Here is a 19,167-nt window from a genome sequence, read left to right as displayed (position 1 = left end):
GCACGGGTAGATTTTGCGCTGTGTGCAGGCGCCAAGTCCTGTTGGAACTTGAAATCTCCATCTCCATAGAGCAGGTCAGCAGCAGGAAGCATGAAGTGCTCTAAAACTTGCTGGTAGACGGCTGCGTTGACCCTGGATCTCAGGAAACAGAGTGGACCGACACCAACAGATGACATGGCACCCCAAACCATCACTGATGGTGGAAACTTTACACTAGACTTCAGGCAACGTGGATCCTGTGCCTCTCCTGTCTTCCTCCAGACTCTGGGACCTCGATTTCCAAAGGAAATGCAAAATTTGCATGGTTGGGTGATGGTACAAGTTACACCTTTTGAATGCAATTACTGAAATAAATCAAGTTTTTCAAAATATTCTAATTTACTGGCTTTTACCTGTACATAGTTAAATGTTGTTACCCACATACGAAAAACGAGCAGGCACCTGCTGCATATGCCACAACAGAAGAAAAAAAAAGAAAAGAGATGGACACTTTTACGGAGCGGAGAAGGGACGCCTCGCCGGGGTCCGGGACCGAGGCCCCTTCCCCCGAGAGGGCCCCACCGGGAGCCGTAGCTGAGGCGATCCGCGAGAAGGGCCCGACGCACGTCCAGGGTCACTACCGCGCCCACCGCACCGACACCCCGCCTCGTCCGCCTTCGCCGCGGCCGGCGTCACGCGCAGCAGGTAAGCAGCTTACCTGCCCGCCACCCCCGTGGCCGGGGGCTCGTAACAGGGGTCACTCCGCGCGCTCCGCCCGCGCAGCTTACCTGCCCGCCACCCCTGTTGCCGGGGGCGCGTAACAGGGGTCACTCCGCGCGCAGTGCGCTCACGAAAGGGGTGGGGCTCACCCTGGTTGATATAGAGAGCAGGACGGTGGCCATGGAAGTTGGAACCCGCTAAGGAGTGTGTAACAACCCACCTGCCGAATCAACTAGCCCTGAAAATGGATGGTGCTGGAGCGTCGGGCCCATATACCCGGCCGTCGCCGGCAGCGAGACGCGCTTGGAGGTGCGCTCAGCGCGGCTCCCATATGATTGCGCACTGGTGTGCGTCTGGGTCGTGACAGCGTGGCACGTGAAAATCTGTGCTGCATTGGATCAGTCTCCTTTCTTTAACAGGCAAAAGCTTTATAACCTCAGTGAGGTTATAAAGCTTGCGCACCAAACACGAAGCAAGGCCATGCTGCAGGAGAACAAAGGACTTCTTTCATTTAAGGTTTGTGATAAACCATCAAACTCATTCGTTAAAAGGACTCTATAGTAATATAAAGCAAATTTTTCTGGACATTATCATGCAAGAAAAGTTTATTTCTGGGATCGCGATCACCGCGTAATGATTTTTAAAGGTTGCATTACATTATTAACTGTCCCATGTGATCAGCCAGTGCGATTGGAAGTCCATGCTCAATTATTGCCTCCGTAAATAAAACTTCGGCATTTATCACATCCAAAGAATCTGTTTGGGCGACGAAAAACGTTGAAAGTTTTCCACTTGTATCGCTAGCAACGGCATTAGACTTGTGTTTTATTGTCCCAACGTGGTCTTTTACATCGCTAATTCCTCCGTGTCCGATCGAAAAATCTTGTCTGCACAAGGTGCAATTCGCGTAGTTTTCACCCTTTTTTTTTTTTTTTAATTAATGAAAAACCCGGAATAGGTTGATGAAAACCGTACGAATTACGGGAAAACCGGAGTAGTTGGCAGGCTCACTAATGCCTTGCATCATCTATATTAGATCGGGCGGATGGCGGGCGGGTGCAGTTCTGATCAAACGTTACATCGGGTGGATGGCGGATGGTTGACGACTTTCTGACGCGGTTGCGGATGAAATAAATTGCCTATTCGCGCATCTCTAATATATACATATGTATATACAGTATGTGTGTGTATGTATGTATGTATGTATGTATGTATGTATAACCCTCGGTATGACATGCACTAGGCCCACATGTATATTATCAATGTTAATGTAACTGAGAGTTACAAATGGACCCTTGGGTCCATCACTATTAACTATCTGTCATTTAGTTGGGGACACCCTACAACTACCTCTAGGAGTACCTGCACTCTACTGTTTGTATTTATTTTAGGTTGCCTTCTCTTTTGCCCACCCCTATAAATGTTATTCATATTCTCTGCCTAAAGTTAAAAAAAAAAACAGCATCTATTTATATCTTGACAAACAAATACAATGACTTATGTGTTGTGTGGGAACAGTTGGTAATGGTTATGTGCAGTAAAACTCTTCATGAACTCACCTTAATTTGTGTTCCTAAATTTGTTTTCTCTAAACACATACATTTGTTTAAATATGGCCAAGGACACGCATTATTTAGGGTTTCCTGGACGTCGTCTTCATCACTAAAGGAAAAATCTAATCTGCTGGAAAAAAATCCTTCTGCCATTTTGAAGCATGTTTTTTTTTGAGTCGTCAGCTTGAAGTGCCCCTCTGTCTCCGATCCCTGGTCGTCATGTGACATGAATGCGTGCCTTATCTTGCATCTGATTAGCCAGTCCCTAATGGTTTCGCCCTAACGCATGCACCTCCTGGTACCCTAGCACCTCCAAAACCCTCAAATCTAGACTCCAAACATCCCAGAACAAGCTAGTCAGATTACTTCTAGACCTCCACCCCAGATCCCACCTCACTCCTACCCACTTCTCCAAAGTGGGCTGGCTCAGGGTGGAGGACAGAGTAAAACAACTTGCACTGAGCCTTGTCTATAAAATCCGCTACACCTCCCTGATACCGAAGTACATGTCAAACTACTTCCTTAACGTAAATGACCGCCATAACCACAACACCAGGGGGAGCTCCACTAACAACGTTAAACCCAGATTCCGATCTAACAAAGGTCTTAACTCATTCTCTTTCTATGCCACATCAATGTGGAATGCACTCCCAACAGGTATAAAATAAAGGGCATCTCTATCCTCCTTCAAAACCGCACTAAAAGAACACCTCCAGGCAACTTCCACCCTAAACTAACACCATCCCTTCCTCATCATACCTCTTCGGATTGTAAATAATCAAATGTAAACAATCAAATGTAGTCACTTTTTCTTATAATTTCTGATCTCTCTCTCTGTGTCCAATACTTGCTGTACATATGTACCAAGTCAGACCTACACTGTTCCAATGTCCATTTCTCTGATGATGCAATTGTTGATGACTGAAGTGTTGATACCAACCAAACTTAACCCCCCGCTCCCCCCCTCCATATCCCACACCCTGGATTGTAAATAATGTAAATAATTCAATTTATATACTGTGACGATTATCTTGTGTGATGACTGTATTATGATGACAGTATATATCTGTATCATGAATCAATTTACCGTAAGTGGACCCCGACTTAAACAAGTTGAAAAACTTATTGGGGTGGTCAATTGTACGGAATATGTACTTCACTGTGCAATCTACTAATAAAAGTTTCAATCAATCAAAGAACCTTAGCCAATTGTGACTCATCATACGAACACCAACCAATCACCATGGATGTTCTCCGTATGTATGGCATACTTGCCAACCTTGAGACCTCCGATTTCGGGAGGTGGGGGGAGGGGGTGGGACGGGGGCGTGGTTGGGGGCGTGGCTAAAAGGGGAGGAGTATATTTACAGCTAGAATTCACCAAGTCAAGTATTTCATATATATATAGATATATATCTATATATATATATATATATATATATATATATATATATATATATATATATATATATATATATATATATATATATATTTTATTATATGTATATATATATATATATATATATATATACATATATGTATATTTATTTTATGTATATATATATATATATATATATATATATATATATATATATATATATATATATATATATATATATACGTACATATATCTATTTTATTATCTATATATATATATATATATATATATATATATAAAATAAATACTTGAATTTCAGTGTTCATTTATTTACACATATACACACACATGACACTCATCTACTCATTGTTGAGTTAAGGGTTGAATTGTCCATCCTTGTTCTATTCTCTGTCCCTATTTTTTCTAACCATGCTGAACACCCCTGTCTCTGATGATCCATTGATGTGTGGCACGCACAAAAGTGCTTTCATCAAATGCACTAGATGGCAGTATTGTCCTGTTTAAGAGTGTCACAACATTGCTGTTTACGGCAGACTGCTGTTGTTGTTTGTTGTTTATGGGGTTGCTGCCGCGCTGGGAGGACGTTAATGAAACTGCCTAACAATAAACCCATGAGGACCTGAGTCCGCCTGAATTTCGGCAGATTTTCGGGAGAAAATTTGTCCCGGGAGGTTTTCGGGAGAGGCGCTGAATTTCGGGAGTCTCCCGGAAAATCCGTGAGGGTTGGCAAGTATGATGTATGGATGTTCTCATTCATCAATGTCTTGTTCTTTCTCTATAGTATTTGGCCTGGATTCACAGTCCATTTTCTCTATTTGTAGTTTATAGTTTTGAGGTAAGCTACCTCGCTACATGAGTCCAAAAATGGCTAGGCTACAGGAGTCGCTACTCGTTCAAAAAGTAGTGAAGCTACCGCCAAGCTACTGGGAAATGTAGTTAAGCTACGTAGCTTCGCTACATGTAGCTAGTTACTGCACATAACTGTGAATGCGTTTGTCTTGAGAGAAAATATTCAGAAAAATATGTTCTATAGATACATAGAAACCAGTAGGTAGCACCAAATAACTTCTCCAGGCTAAGAGCTTTCATTGCTGGTACTCTCAAACACACCACTTTAAGAGATATTTTTGTTAAATTCCATGTTGTATTTGTATTTATGTGTTTTATTCTATGAATGCACATGAGATACATCAGCCACATATCTTTTTCTCCCCCCTTTGTCATCCATCACAACCTTTTGGGGACGCCTGACATTTTACAGATTAATCATCACTTGGCCCCAGGTGGAACAATCTAATTACATTTGGAAATTAAAGACTCTCCTCGCAGGGATGTTCCCCAAAGGCGGAGAGAGCGAGAGCTGAATTCAAACAAAAACAATTTTAACCCTCGCAGGCCCCAGGAGAAGACGTAAAAGGAGTGAGTCGAGAGTTTTTACCTTGTCTCACGAAGGTCTGGCTGGTGTCCAGGAGGATCTCACAGCCCTCCACGATCATGCGCTCTATGGCCAGGTTCTTTCTGATGTTCTCCGTCTCGCTCACTTCGTCATGCATGATTCTGTGAGAAAAGGAACACTTATGGGATCCTGCGGACAAAAGTATCGAGACACTCGGACAGGAAGAAAACGTGGAACGTGACCCCCGTAATAATCAAGAGAACACTGTACTTGAAAAAAAAAAATCACAAAATAGGTAAAAAAAAAATGTTTCTATTATGCCTGTCTTCCAAAACCACTACAGTGGTACCTCAATTATTTAAAGATATGAGTAGTCTTCATAGGCTTTTTGTTATGCTTCAAGTTTCGAGCCTAAATTCGAGTGATGTGCCGAGTGAATGCCACAGTGAACCCCGTAAGGTCCGCCCAAAAAAAGTGGACACGGGATGTGTGGTTTGGAACATCCAGGAACTAGCCACAGTGTGTCGACACTGACTCCAACCCCATCTCCTTTCCGCTGCACAACAAGAAGATTAACGAACAAAGTAAAGTGAGTTAATTTGTTTTCTTAATCATTGTAGCGTCCTGTTAAGGAGTTTTGTGACTTGCAACTGTGAGTGCACCACAGGGTTAGTGATAGTTTGTGTGCGTGTCAGCAGGGCGGCTGAATATGAGGAGGACAGTACAGCTAATTTCGTCTTTGTTAATAAAAAAGTTGTCATGTCTGGTTTTGTTTTTCGACTCTTTGTGCAACCCATTCGTTTTCACCTGTCATGTCACGCACCTGTTTCACGTTTCATGTCACACACCTGATTCATTTGCACTCGCACACCTGTCACTAATCATGTCACTGCTATTTAAGCCTGTCCGTGTCTTTTGATCGTGCTGGTGACATATCATATCTATCTATCCTTTCTACCTCTGCTACCTGTCATGCCAAGCCATTGTTTCATGCACGTTTTTCATGCCACAGTAAGTGTTGTATATTTCATGTTTTTGCCTTTGTGCAAGTTTTTGTTTCATTAGCCAAGTTTTTGTACTTCCGCCTTGTGCGCGCTTTTCTTTTGTTCTTTTTGTTAGTGTAAAATTAAACATGTATTTACCTTCATGCCATGTCCAGTCCAGCTTTACTTGCATCTTGGGAAAACAACCACTCCACAGTCCTCGTCTTGACAAAAGTGTTACCCCTTTGTTATGTGTGTTTGTTTACATGGTGTCTCATGGAGAAATTTGCTTTAGTATATACACTTTTCTAATTACGAACCCTGTTCAAGAACCAACTAAGTTCGCAACATCGAGGTTCCACTGTACTGAACTGTTATTCTTTGCCACCCCTAAACATCCGGTCTTACCCGTTAGCATTATGGGGCGGCGTGGTTCAGATGGTAGAGCGGCCGTGCCAGCAACTTGAGAGTTTCTGGTTCAATCCAGCTTCCGCCATTCTAGTCACGGTTGTTGTGTTCTTGGGCAAGACAATTTACCCACCTTGCTCCTGATGGGACTTCCGCCATCAGTGTGTGAATGTGTGTGTGAATGGGTGAATGTGACAAATATTGTAAAGTGCTTTGGTATCGTACAGGTATGGTAAAACGCTATATGAAGACAGAGCATTTACCATTAGCTCGAAATAATTGGAAACCATAAGCAGCTTCTACAGCCTTCTTGCCGGAGTCCACTGTTGGTTATTCCTTTACCCACGGCTCGGTTTTCTCTGCACACCTGGAGCAAATCTGAGTTTTCCAGCGGTCTGTTGCTCTGAACTAGAAGTGTCTTTGATCCCTCTGCTGCCCAATCCGGTGGGACAGTCATCCTCCCAGCACGTCGCTTGAAAAGTGTCTACTCTTCTCTCCTACTACTCCGATTGTGTGATAGCATAACTAGGAATAAATCCACTTTTTTAATGCCATTACTTGCTGTTGTCTCAGCCTCTTCGACCAGCTGTCCCTCTTTGGGAACTTGGCTCATTGTACATGTTGGATCCAATGAGACAGCAAGACGTCAATCAGAACAGACCTAACAGGATTTGGAAATCCTCTTCAGTCTGCTGGAAGAGGTAAACACTTCACATGTATTTCAGAAAACTATTGTAGTGTTTGTTGTACATTCTATTATTCTACTACAAACCCTGTTTCCATATGAGTTGGGAAATTGTGTTAGATGTAAATAAAAACGGAATACAATGATTTGCAAATCCTTTTCAACCCATATTCAATTGAATGCACTACAAAGACAACATATTTGATGTTCAAACTCATAAACTTTATTTTTTTTTGCAAATAATAATTAACTTAGAATTTCATGGCTGCAACACGTGCCAAAGTAGTTGGGAAAGGGCATGTTCACCACCGTGTTACATGGCCTTTCCTTTTAACAACACTCAGTAAACGTTTGGGAACTGAGGAGACACATTTTTTAAGCTTCTCAGGTGGAATTCTTTCCCATTCTTGCTTGATGTACAGCTTAAGTTGTTCAACAGTCCGGGGGTCTCCGTTGTGGTATTTTAGGCTTCATAATGTGCCACACATTTTCAATGGGAGACAGGTCTGGACTACAGGCAGGCCAGTTTAGTACCCGCACTCTTTTACTATGAAGCCACATTGATGTAACACGTGGCTTGGCATTATTTTGCTGAAATAAGCAGGGGCGTCCCTGGTAACGTTGCTTGGATGGCAACATATGTTGCTCCAAAACCTGTATGTACCTTTCAGCATTAATGGCACCTTCACAGATGTGTAAGTTACCCATGTCTTGGGCACTAATAGACCCCCATACCATCACAGATGCTGGCTTTTCAACTTTGCGCCTATAACAATTCGGATGGTTCTTTTCCTCTTTGGTCCGGAGGACACGACGTCGACAGTTTCCAAAAACAATTTGAAATGTGGACTCGTCAGACCACAGAACACTTTTCCACTTTGTATCAGTCCATCTTAGATGAGCTCAGGCCCAGCGAAGCCGACAGCGTTTCTGGGTGTTGTTGATAAACGGTTTTCGCCTTGCATAGGAGAGTTTTAACTTGCACTTACAGACGTAGCGCCCGACTGTAGTTACTGACAGTGGGTTTCTGAAGTGTTCCTGAGCCCATGTGGTGATATCCTTTACACACTGATGTCGCTTGTTGATGCAGTACAGCCTGAGGGATCGAAGGTCACGGGCTTAGCTGCTTACATGCAGTGATTTCTCCTGATTCTTTGAATTCTTTGATGATTTTACGGACCGTAGATGGTGAAATCCCTAAGTTCCTTGCAATAGCTGGTTGAGAAAGGTTTTTCTTAAACTGTTCAACAATTTGCTCACGCATTTGTTGACAAAGTGGTGACCCTCGCCCCATCCTTGTTTGTGAATGACTTAGCATTTCATGGAATCTCCTTTTATACCCAATCATGGCACCCACCTGTTCCCAATTTGTTTGTTCACCTGTGGGATGTTCCAAATAAGTGTTTGATGAGCATTCCTCAACTTTATCAGTATTTATTGCCACCTTTCCCAACTTCTTTGTCACGTGTTGCTGGCATCAAATTCCAAAGTTAATGATTATTTGCCAAAAATAAAATGTTTATCAGTTTGAACATCAAATATGTTGTCTTTGTAGCGTATTCAACTGAATATGGGTTGAAAATGATTTGCAAATCATTGTATTCTGTTTATATTTACATCTAACACAATTTCCCAACTCATATGGAAACGGGGTTTGTAGATTTCTTATCAAAAACAGTAACTTTTTCTTTTTAAAAGGCATGATGCAAGTTGAAATTGTGTTGTTGTTGGTTTTTCCGGGGGGTAAACACCGATTTAATAGAAGTGTTTTGAGATTCGAGCTCGGTCATTGAACCGATTGGGCTCATAATTTGAGGCAATACTGTATTTGACATATATTTATTTTTATTCTATTATAGCCTCTTTCACACAACCTGAAGGAGTCGGCTTTTCACCACCACTTTTCTGTGTCAGCTGTCACTGATGCAAAATCAGTAGATGAAGCTGACCTGGCAATTTTTCATCTGATCGACTACAGTACCAAAGCAGTAACAGAACCACAATGCCGTGTGTGCGATGCCAACACTAAACTTTCCTGCCCTGTCCAAAAATGATGTATGCATCTCTCTAGCTATTTTGTTGGTGAAAGTGGAAGCGTGCACAGTTGCAGCAATATTTTGCTGGGTTCTGTGTTTCTGTGTGAAAGGCACAGGTGAATGCAGTGGAACCTCGATTTACAAAGCCCCCCGTTATATTAACTTTAACATTTTCCAACCACAGACTGAATAAAAGTTGTTGTACAAACCTTGTCTCAGTGTATGGTCCCATTGTGTGCCATTTTGTGCCCGGCAGCACATCCATTGTGAGCGGGCTGATCTATATCGGGCGATCCTTCAGTCAGCTCAGTGCTGTCCTTTTGATACTGTGCTAAGTGCTACTTTGTGTGCTTTTTTGCCTTTTTAACAAAATTGCTCAATACAAGTACAAGTACACCTACTCAGTGGCCTAGTGGTTAGAGTGTCCGCCCTGAGATCGGTAGGTTGTGGGTTCAAACCCCGGCCGAGTCATACCAAAGACTATAAAAATGGGACCCATTACCTCCCTGCTTGGCACTCAGTATCAAGGGTTGGAATTGGGGGTTAAATCACCAAAAATGATTCCCGGGCGCGGCCACCGCTGCTGCCCACTGCTCCCCTCACCTCCCAGGGGGTGATCAAGGGTGATGGGTTAAATGCAGAGAATAATTTCGCCACACCTAGTGTGTGTGTGACAATCATTGGTACTTTAACTTTAACTTTAACTTTAAAGAAAGGAGAAATGGATATGGGATGTGTGGTTTGAAACATCCAGGAAACATCCACAGTGTTGTCGACACTGACTCCAACCTCACCTCCTTTCTTTCCACTGCACAACAAGATTAACCAACAAAGTAAAGCAAATTTATTTTATTTTCTTAATCATTGTAGTGTCCTGTCAAGGAGTTTTGTGACTTCCAACTGTGAGTGCACCACATGGCTAGTGACAGTTTGTGTGTGTGTCAGCAGGGCGGCTGATTATGAGGAGGACGGTACAGCTATTTTTTGTTTTGTTGTTGTCATTTTTAATAAATAGTGTAACCCCTTTGTTATGTTTGTTTGCTATACAGTTCTGTACAGCACTTTATATTGTGTTCAAAGTGTACAAACTCGGCAGCACGGTGGAACAGGGGTTAGTTCATGTGCCTCACAATACGAAGGTCCTGAGTAGACCTGAGTTCAATCCCGGGCTCGGGATCTTTCTGTGTGGAGTTTGCATGTTCTCCCTGTGACTGCGTGGGTTCCCTCCGGGTACTCCGGCTTCCTCCCACCTCCAAAGACGTGCACCCGCAGATAGGTTGATTGGCAACACTAAATTGGCCCTAGTTTATGAATGTGAGTGTGAATGTTGTCTGTCTATTTGTGTTGGCCCTGTGATGAGGTGGAGACTTGTCCAGGGTGTACCCCGCCTTCCGCCCGAATGCAGCTGAGATAGGCTCCAGCACCCCCCGCAACCCCAAAAGGGACAAGCACTAGAAATTGGATGGATGGGTGTACAAACTTTTACTAAAATATGGACTTTTGTTAAAGCTGGAACCAATTATTCACATTTACATTGTATGGAGAAATTTGCTTTCGTATATAAACTTTTTTATTTACGAACCCTGTTCAAGAACCAAATAAGTTCGTAAATCGAGGTTCCACTGCACTGTTATTTTTTTGAAATCTCTCTAAAGCACACTGGGGAAAGTTATACAAATTTTATCATCAACCCAAATCTTAATATTCAGGCAAGGTACCAACATGTCCAAATTGCTCCCATTTTCACTTAGAGGTATCCTAAAACGTCAGAAATCCATCTATCCATTTTCTACCGCTTGTCTCTTTCGGGAGCCTATCTCAGCTGCATTCAGGCGGTAGTCGGGGTACACCCTGGACAAGTCGCCACCTCATCAAAGGGCCAACACTGATGGACAACAATCACACACTAGGGCCAATTTAGTGTTGCCAATCAACCTATCCCCAGGTGCATGTCTTTGGAGGTGGGAGGAAGCCGGAGTACCCGGACGGAACCCACGCAGTCACGGGGAGAACATGCAAACTCCACACAGAAAGATCCCGAGCCCAGGATCAAACCCAGGACCTTCGTATTTTGAGGCACACGCACTGACCCCATGTCCCACCGTGCTGCCCTAACGTCAATAATATACCACAAAAAAAAGGCAGTAACCCACACATTTCTGACCTTATGGGGCACCAGGACCTTTAGGAATAAGTTATTTTTGGGGGAACCGTGCACCTCTAGGCGGAAAACTTTTTTGGCTAAGTCTGTTTGGGGAGCCCTGAGAGTCTATTTTTCCCTGGATTATATCAGTGACCAGGTGAATGCAGTGGAACAACACCCAATCTCTTTGGGGTACATTTGCAACAACAATTCAGGCCACCGAGAAAGCCGCTTTTGCCGATGGCCGAGGCCACTCAGGTATCCAACCACGGTGCCCTGTCCCCAATAGGGCTGATTAGGAGTTGTCTCAAAGGTTCTGTCCATCTTGACTAAGGTCTTGCAGGATTTGGATTGTGCAACTCTTCATTTTTATTTACCTTGAAAGCTCCTCCAGCTTGGATTTGGCGTAGTCCAGACTGTTCCTCTCTATGTGTTCATGGGGCGTGTGGGCCAGAAGCTCATGAAGCGTAAGGATGTAGCGGGGTATCTGCAGAAAACAACAACAATTAGGGGGGTAGCTACATTATTAAAAGCCTACTGAAACCCACTACTACCAACCACACAGTCTGATAGTTTATATATCAATGATGAAATCTTAACATTGCAACACATGCCAATACGGCCGGGTTAGCTTACTAAAGTGCAATTTTAAATTTTGCGCGGAATATCCTGCTGAAAACGTCTCGGTATGATGACGTCAGCGCGTGACGTCACGGATTGTAGAGGACATTTTGGGACAGCATGGTGGCCAGCTATTAAGTCCCTTGTTTTCATCGCAAAATTCCACAGTATTCTGGACATCTGTGTTGGTGAATCTTTTGCAATTTGTTCAATGAACAATGGAGACAGCAAAGAAGAAAGCTGTAGGTGGGAAGCGGTGTATTGCGGCAGGTGTTGTGCCGGATAACGCACCCCCGCCATAGAATGTAGTGTTGTGCCGGATAACACAGCCGGTGTTTCATTGTTTACATTCCCGGAAGATGACAGTCAAGCTTTACCATTGGCCTGTGGAGAACTGGGACAACAGAGACTCTTACCAGGAGGACTTTGAGTTGGATACGCAGACACGGTACCGTGAGTACGCATGCAGCTGCGGCTTCCAAACATTTGATCGCTTGCCCGTACGTGCGTGCCGCTATGTGCATGCAACTTTGGGGACTTTGGGGAAATATACTGTATGTGCTGTATGAACTTTGGGGAGGTGAACGGTACTTTGGGCTGTGGGATTGAGTGTGTTGTGCAGGTGTTTGAGTTGTATTGGCGGGTTATATGGACGGGAGGGGGGAGGTGTTTGTTATGCAGGATTAATTTGTGGCATATTAAATATAAGCCTGGCTGTGTTGTGGCTAATAGAGTATATATACAGGTAAAAGCCTGTATATAGATTTTCTATGGGGCTAAGGTCAGGGGAGTTGGCGGGCCAATTTAGAACAGAAATACCATGGTCCGTAAACCAGGCACGGATAGATTTTGCGCTGTGTGCAGGCGCCAAGTCCTGTTGGAACTTGAAATCTCCATCTCCATAGAGCAGGTCAGCAGCAGAAAGCATGAAGTGCTCTAAAACTTGCTGGTAGACGGCTGCGTTGACCCTGGATCTCAGGAAACAGAGTGGACCGACACCAGCAGATGACATGGCACCCCAAACCATCACTGATGGTGGAAACTTTACACTAGACTTCAGGCAACGTGGATCCTGTGCCTCTCCTGTCTTCCTCCAGACTCTGGGACCTCGATTTCCAAAGGAAATGCAAAATTTGCATGGTTGGGTGATGGTTTGGGGTGCCATGTCATCTGCTGGTGTCGGTCCACTCTGTTTCCTGAGATCCAGGGTCAACGCAGCCGTCTACCAGCAAGTTTTAGAGCACTTCATGCTTCCTGCTGCTGACCTGCTCTATGGAGATGGAGATTTCAAGTTCCAACAGGACTTGGCGCCTGCACACAGCGCAAAATCTACCCGTGCCTGGTTTACGGACCATGGTATTTCTGTTCTAAATTGGCCCGCCAACTCCCCTGACCTTAGCCCCATAGAAAATCTGTGGAGTATTGTGAAAAGGAAGATGCAGAATGCCAGACCCAAAAACGCAGAAGAGTTGAAGGCCACTATCAGAGCAACCTGGGCTCTCATAACACCTGAGCAGTGCCAGAAACTCATCGACTCCATGCCACGCCGCATTAACGCAGTAATTGAGGCAAAAGGAGCTCCAACCAAGTATTGAGTATTGTACATGCTCATATTTTTCATTTTCATACTTTTCAGTTGGCCAACATTTCTAAAAATCCCTTTTTTGTATTAGCCTTAAGTAATATTCTAATTTTGTGACACACGGAATTTTGGATTTTCATTTGTTGCCACTTCAAATCATCAAAATTTAATGAAATAAACATTTGAATGCATCAGTCTGTGTGCAATGAATAAATATAATGTACAAGTTACACCTTTTGAATGCAATTACTGAAATAAATCAAGTTTTTCAAAATATTCTAATTTACTGGCTTTTACCTGTATGTCTTGTGTTTATTTACTGTTTTAGTCATTCCCAGCTGAATATCAGGTCCCACCCGCCTCTCACAGCATCTTCCCTATCTGAATCGCTCCCACTGCCCTCTAGTCCTTCACTCTCACTTTCCTCATCCACAAATCTTTCATCCTCACTCAAATTAATGGGGAAATCGTCGCTTTCTCGGTCCGAATCGCTCTCGCTGCTGGTGGCCATGATTGTAAACAATGTGCGGATGTGAGGAGCTCCACAACCTGTGACGTCACGCTACTCGTCTGCTACTTCCGGTAGAGGCAAGGCTTTTTTATCAGCGACCAAAAGTTGCGAACTTTATCGTCGATGTTCTCTACTAAATCCTTTCTGCAAAAATATGGCAATATCGCGAAATGATCAAGTATGACACATAGAATGGACCTGCTTTACCCCTTTTCAATAAGAAAATCGCATTTCAGTAGGCCTTTAAAGATAACGTGTAAACGTGGCACTATGCACACAGTGGAATACACACACACACACACACACACACACACACACACACACACACACACACACACACACACACACACACACACACACACACACACACACACACACACACACACACACACGTACTGTATATGCGAACGTGCTAATAAGAAGCAGATCAGAGGTGAGCGCAATCTCGCTCATCAGCAAAAAAATGTATTATTAGAGCAGCACAGTCTGCAGCAGAAGCCCCAGCAGGCTGGACTGTCAAGGAAAGTGCATGTCTTGCCAGAAAGGAGCCGTTATTAAAGCTTGAGCTCACCCCCCCCCCCCCCCCCCCCCCAAAAAAAAACAACTGCAGCTTTTTACAGGGATGAAGTACACCACGGGGGGACTAAAACAGACATCTTGCTGTTTAGGTTGTTGATTAGTGATGCCACAATACAGCACAAAAAGGAGTGTCGCCTCCGATGTGTCTGCATTCATGGTCCAATTACACTCGTGTGTCTTTCCTGACACACTGGGGCCTCCACTACTCCCTCCGTCAACATTCACACTTAAACGGCTCGCTATTTTTAACCCAATGTAACATTTAAGGGCCCTACTAAATGTTAGCAGGAGTTTAAAAATGCATGGCAAGGCTTTTTGGGGAATTGAAAGTCGGTCCAGACTGTCTCCTCTCTTACAGGACAAGCTTCATGTTGTATGTTTGTAAAAATAAATGATTTTCCCCTACTTTTGTCGAGCTGCTGCAACTCCACCAAAGTCTGGTCTTTCAAACCAATTAAAGAAATAAAACAAAATGGTGTTTTAATCATTGCATATATGTTTGAAGCAGAGCAAAAAATGATCCTTGGAATATTGTTTTTTTTTTTATGTACACTACCATTAGTGAGGTGAATTTCAAGGCAGGTGAGGTTTTAATTTAATTTCACAATATTTCATCAATGTTATTACAGGGTGGTGTTGAAGAGGATACCAAGAAAACGAATAATATAAATTCATAAATGATCAAATAGTTCAGTTCAGTTCCATTCAATTTATGTGGAACATGTTACAATGTAATGCATCACACATTTCCTGTTACAGCACATTTGAAAAGGAGTAGGAAGAAGCAGAGCTTATTTAAGCCTATACCCCATTTCATATCCTTTGTTACATGTCTGTAACAGAACAGTGAATAAATACATCCATCCATCCATCCATCTTCTTCCGCTTATCCGAGGTCGGGTCGCGGGGGCAGCAGCCTAAGCAGGGAAGCCCAGACTTCCCTCTCCCCAGCCACTTCGTCCAGCTCCTCCCGGGGGATCCCGAGGCGTTCCCAGGCCAGCCGGGAGACATAGTCTTCCCAACGTGTCCTGGGTCTTCCTCGCGGCCTCCTACCGGTCGGACATGCCCTAAACACCTCCTTAGGGAGGCGCTCGGGTGGCATCCTGACCAGATGCCCGAACCACCTCATCTGGCTCCTCTCGATGTGGAGGAGCAGCGGCTTTACTTTGAGCTCCCCCCGGATGACAGAGCTTCTCACCCTATCTCTAAGGGAGAGCCCCGCCACCCGGCGGAGGAAACTCATTTCGGCCGCTTGTACCCGTGATCTTGTCCTTTCGGTCATAACCCAAAGCTCATGACCATAGGTGAGGATGGGAACGTAGATCGACCGGTAAATTGAGAGCTTTGCCTTCCGGCTCAGCTCCTTCTTCACCACAACGGATCGATACAGCGTCCGCATTACTGAAGACGCCGCACCGATCCGCCTGTCGATCTCACGATCCACTCTTCCCTCACTCGTGAACAAGACTCCGAGGTACTTGAACTCCTCCACTTGGGGCAAGATCTCCTCCCCAACCCGGAGATGGCACTCCACCCTTTTCCGGGCGAGAACCATGGACTCGGACTTGGAGGTGCTGATTCTCATCCCAGTCGCTTCACACTCGGCTGCGAACCGATCCAGTGAGAGCTGAAGATCCTGGCCAGATGAAGCCATCAGGACCAAATCATCTGCAAAAAGCAGAGACCTAATCCTGCAGCCACCAAACCGGATCCCCTCAACGCCTTGACTGCGCCTAGAAATTCTGTCCATAAAAGTTATGAACAGAATCGGTGACAAAGGGCAGCCTTGGCGGAGTCCAACCCTCACCGGAAACGTGTCCGACTTACTGCCGGCAATGCGAACCAAGCTCTGACACTGATCATACAGGGAGCGGACCGCCACAATCAGACAGTCCGAAACCCCATACTCTCTGAGCACTCCCCACAGGACTTCCCGAGGGACACGGTCGAATGCCTTCTCCAAGTCCACAAAGCACATGTAGACTGGTTGGGCAAACTCCCATGCACCCTCAAGGACCCTGCCGAGAGTATAGAGCTGGTCCACAGTTCCACGACCAGGACGAAAACCACACTGTTCCTCCTGAATCCGAGGTTTGACTATCCGGCGTAGCCTCCTCTCCAGTACACCTGAATAGACCTTACCGGGAAGGCTGAGGAGTGTGATCCCACGATAGTTAGAACACACCCTCCGGTTCCCCTTTTTAAAGAGTGGAACCACCACCCCGGTCTGCCAATCCAGAGGTACTGCCCCCGATGTCCACGCGATGCTGCAGAGTCTTGTCAACCAAGACAGCCCTACAGCATCCAGAGCCTTAAGGAACTCCGGGCGGAATAAATACATAATAAATAAATACATATACTCAACCACAATAATAAATAATTACCGTATTTTTCAGACTATAAATCGCAGATTTTTTCATAGTTTGGCCGGGCTCCAGTGCGACTTATGTATGTTTTTTTCCTTTTTTATTATGCATTTTCGGCAGGTGCGACTTATACTCCGGTGCGACTTATACTCCGAAAAATACGGTAAACATATATTAAATACATAAATGATCATTATATCATTTAAAAAAAAAAAGAGGTTCAAGATGTTTTTTGTACTTTGTGAAAACTTGTACTTTGAACAGTCTCTTAAACTGAATTACACTGGAGCATGGGTGTCAAACTCTGGCCCGCGGGGCAAATTTGGCCCGCCGTGTAATTTCACTTGGCCCTTGAGGCGATATCAAATTAACACTAGAGCTGGCTCGCCGATTATATACAGCGGCAGTGCCGCGGTAACACCGCATTCACCGTTAATTCTCATACTTGACAACCCTCCCGGGAGACTCCCAAATTTCAGTGCCCCCCCCGAAAATCATCACGTCCGCTTTTCATCCAGTCCAACGAGTGCTGGCCCAGTCAGCGGGGGTGTATTTTGTAGCGTCCCGGGAGAGTTAGTGCTGCAAAGGGTTGTTTGTCACTCTTGTTTGGTGTGGGTTCACAGTGTGGCGTATATTTCTAACAGTGTTAAAGTTGTTTATACGGCCACCCTCAGTGTAACCTGTATCGCTATAGATCAAGTTTGCGTTGCATTCACGTGTGTGTGCGTACAGAAGCCGCACATATCTTGTGACTGGGCCGGCACGTTGTTAGAATGGATGAAAAATGGACGTGACGACAGCTCGTAGAGGACGTTAAAGGCAGTGTATTTAAGGCACGCCCCCAGGACTGTGGTCCGGGTGGACTACGAGATATAATGACTGATGAACGAATACATTTTAAACTCCTTTTATTTGTTTTTAAATGTCTAAACAACCTCGCGCCAACCTATCTCTCCGACCTCCTTCAGCCTTACTGCCCCACCCGATCCTTAAGATCAGCCGATCAGCTGCTGTTGACGGTCCCTGACACAAGGCTGAAGCTTAGAGGTGACAGAGCTTTCGCCGTTGCTGCTCCCAAGCTCTGGAACGACCTACCCCTGAGTGTTAGACAAGCCTCCTCTCTTCCTGTTTTTAAATCTCTCTTAAAAACATACTTTTATTCCATGGCTTTTAACACTGAGCGATATCCATCCTGCAATGGCGCCCCATAATACACCTGCTGTGATCCTGTTTTTATGTTTTTATTAATTCTATTTTAATTATTTATTTTTTATCGTGTTCTGTTTGTGTTGTGTTGTGTTTGCTCGGTACTCGTTTTATCTTTTAACCTGCTCATTGTACAGCACTTTGGCTACCCCTGTGGTAAATTTTAAATGTGCTCTATAAATAAAGTTGATTTGATTTGATTTGATTTGATGAACACCTTCTTTCGATAATGAAGGTTGCCTCAGCTCAAAGCCTGAGCCCCGACATTAATGAACTAGCATCCAAGAAAAGATGACAGGTATCTGGCTTGGGCACATCAGATTAGATCAGTGTGTTGCAAACTGAGCAATTTAAAGTCCTGAATGGTTGGTTTATTCATTGTTATTATATTTTCAAATGTATTAGCCTGTGGAAAAAGTTAATGTTGATATTTACCTCAGAAGGTTGCAAATAGAAAAGAGGCATTTAATTTTTATTTAAATTGTATTTGATATGCCATTGATATTTTTTAATTATTATTATTATTATTTGAAACTCGATTTTGCATGTCATTATAAAGTTATACAAGCCTTGCTTGTTCAATATTCAATGCAAAACTTGTTTGGGTCCCTATTAAAAGGTTCATTTGTTCAACCTTGGCCCGCGGCTTTGTTCAGTTTTACATTTTGGCCCACTCTGTATTTGAGTTTGACACCCCTGCACTAGAGCTTTGTTTAATTTCTTTGCTTAATCCATTCCATAATTTAATCCCACATCCTAATGTGTTAGAGGTTTTAAGTGTTGTACGTGCATACAAATGTTTTAAATTACATTTTCGTCTAAGGTTATATTTCTCCTCTTTTATTGAGAAGAATTGTTGTACGTTCTTGTGTAGCAGATTATAGTTTAATTTGTACATCATTTTAGCTGTTGGCAAGTGCACAATATTAGTGATTCAATAAATAAAGTGTTTGTATGTTTTCTATATCCAACATTATGTATTATTCTAATTGGTCTTTTT

General features: G+C 43.8%; 1 protein-coding gene across 3 annotated transcripts in view; it reads right to left on the bottom strand.

Annotated features, from left to right (window-relative positions):
* Positions 1–19,167, bottom strand: part of rasgrf1 (Ras protein specific guanine nucleotide releasing factor 1) — a 146,843-nt gene that overhangs the window by 56,541 nt on the left and 71,135 nt on the right. For all 3 annotated transcript variants that reach the window (XM_061925231.2, XM_061925232.2, XM_061925233.2), the window contains exons 8-9: positions 11,680–11,789; positions 5,090–5,208 (exon numbers count right to left, since the gene is read on the bottom strand). In XM_061925231.2, coding sequence (XP_061781215.1) covers positions 5,090–5,208; positions 11,680–11,789 — 229 coding nt within the window. The remainder of the gene's footprint in view (positions 1–5,089; positions 5,209–11,679; positions 11,790–19,167) is intronic.

Source organism: Nerophis lumbriciformis, linkage group LG29 (assembly GCF_033978685.3).
Source record: "Nerophis lumbriciformis linkage group LG29, RoL_Nlum_v2.1, whole genome shotgun sequence".
Taxonomy (NCBI): domain Eukaryota; kingdom Metazoa; phylum Chordata; class Actinopteri; order Syngnathiformes; family Syngnathidae; genus Nerophis; species Nerophis lumbriciformis.
Note: the sequence above shows the minus strand (reverse complement) of the source record. Positions and strands in the feature narration are given on the sequence as shown.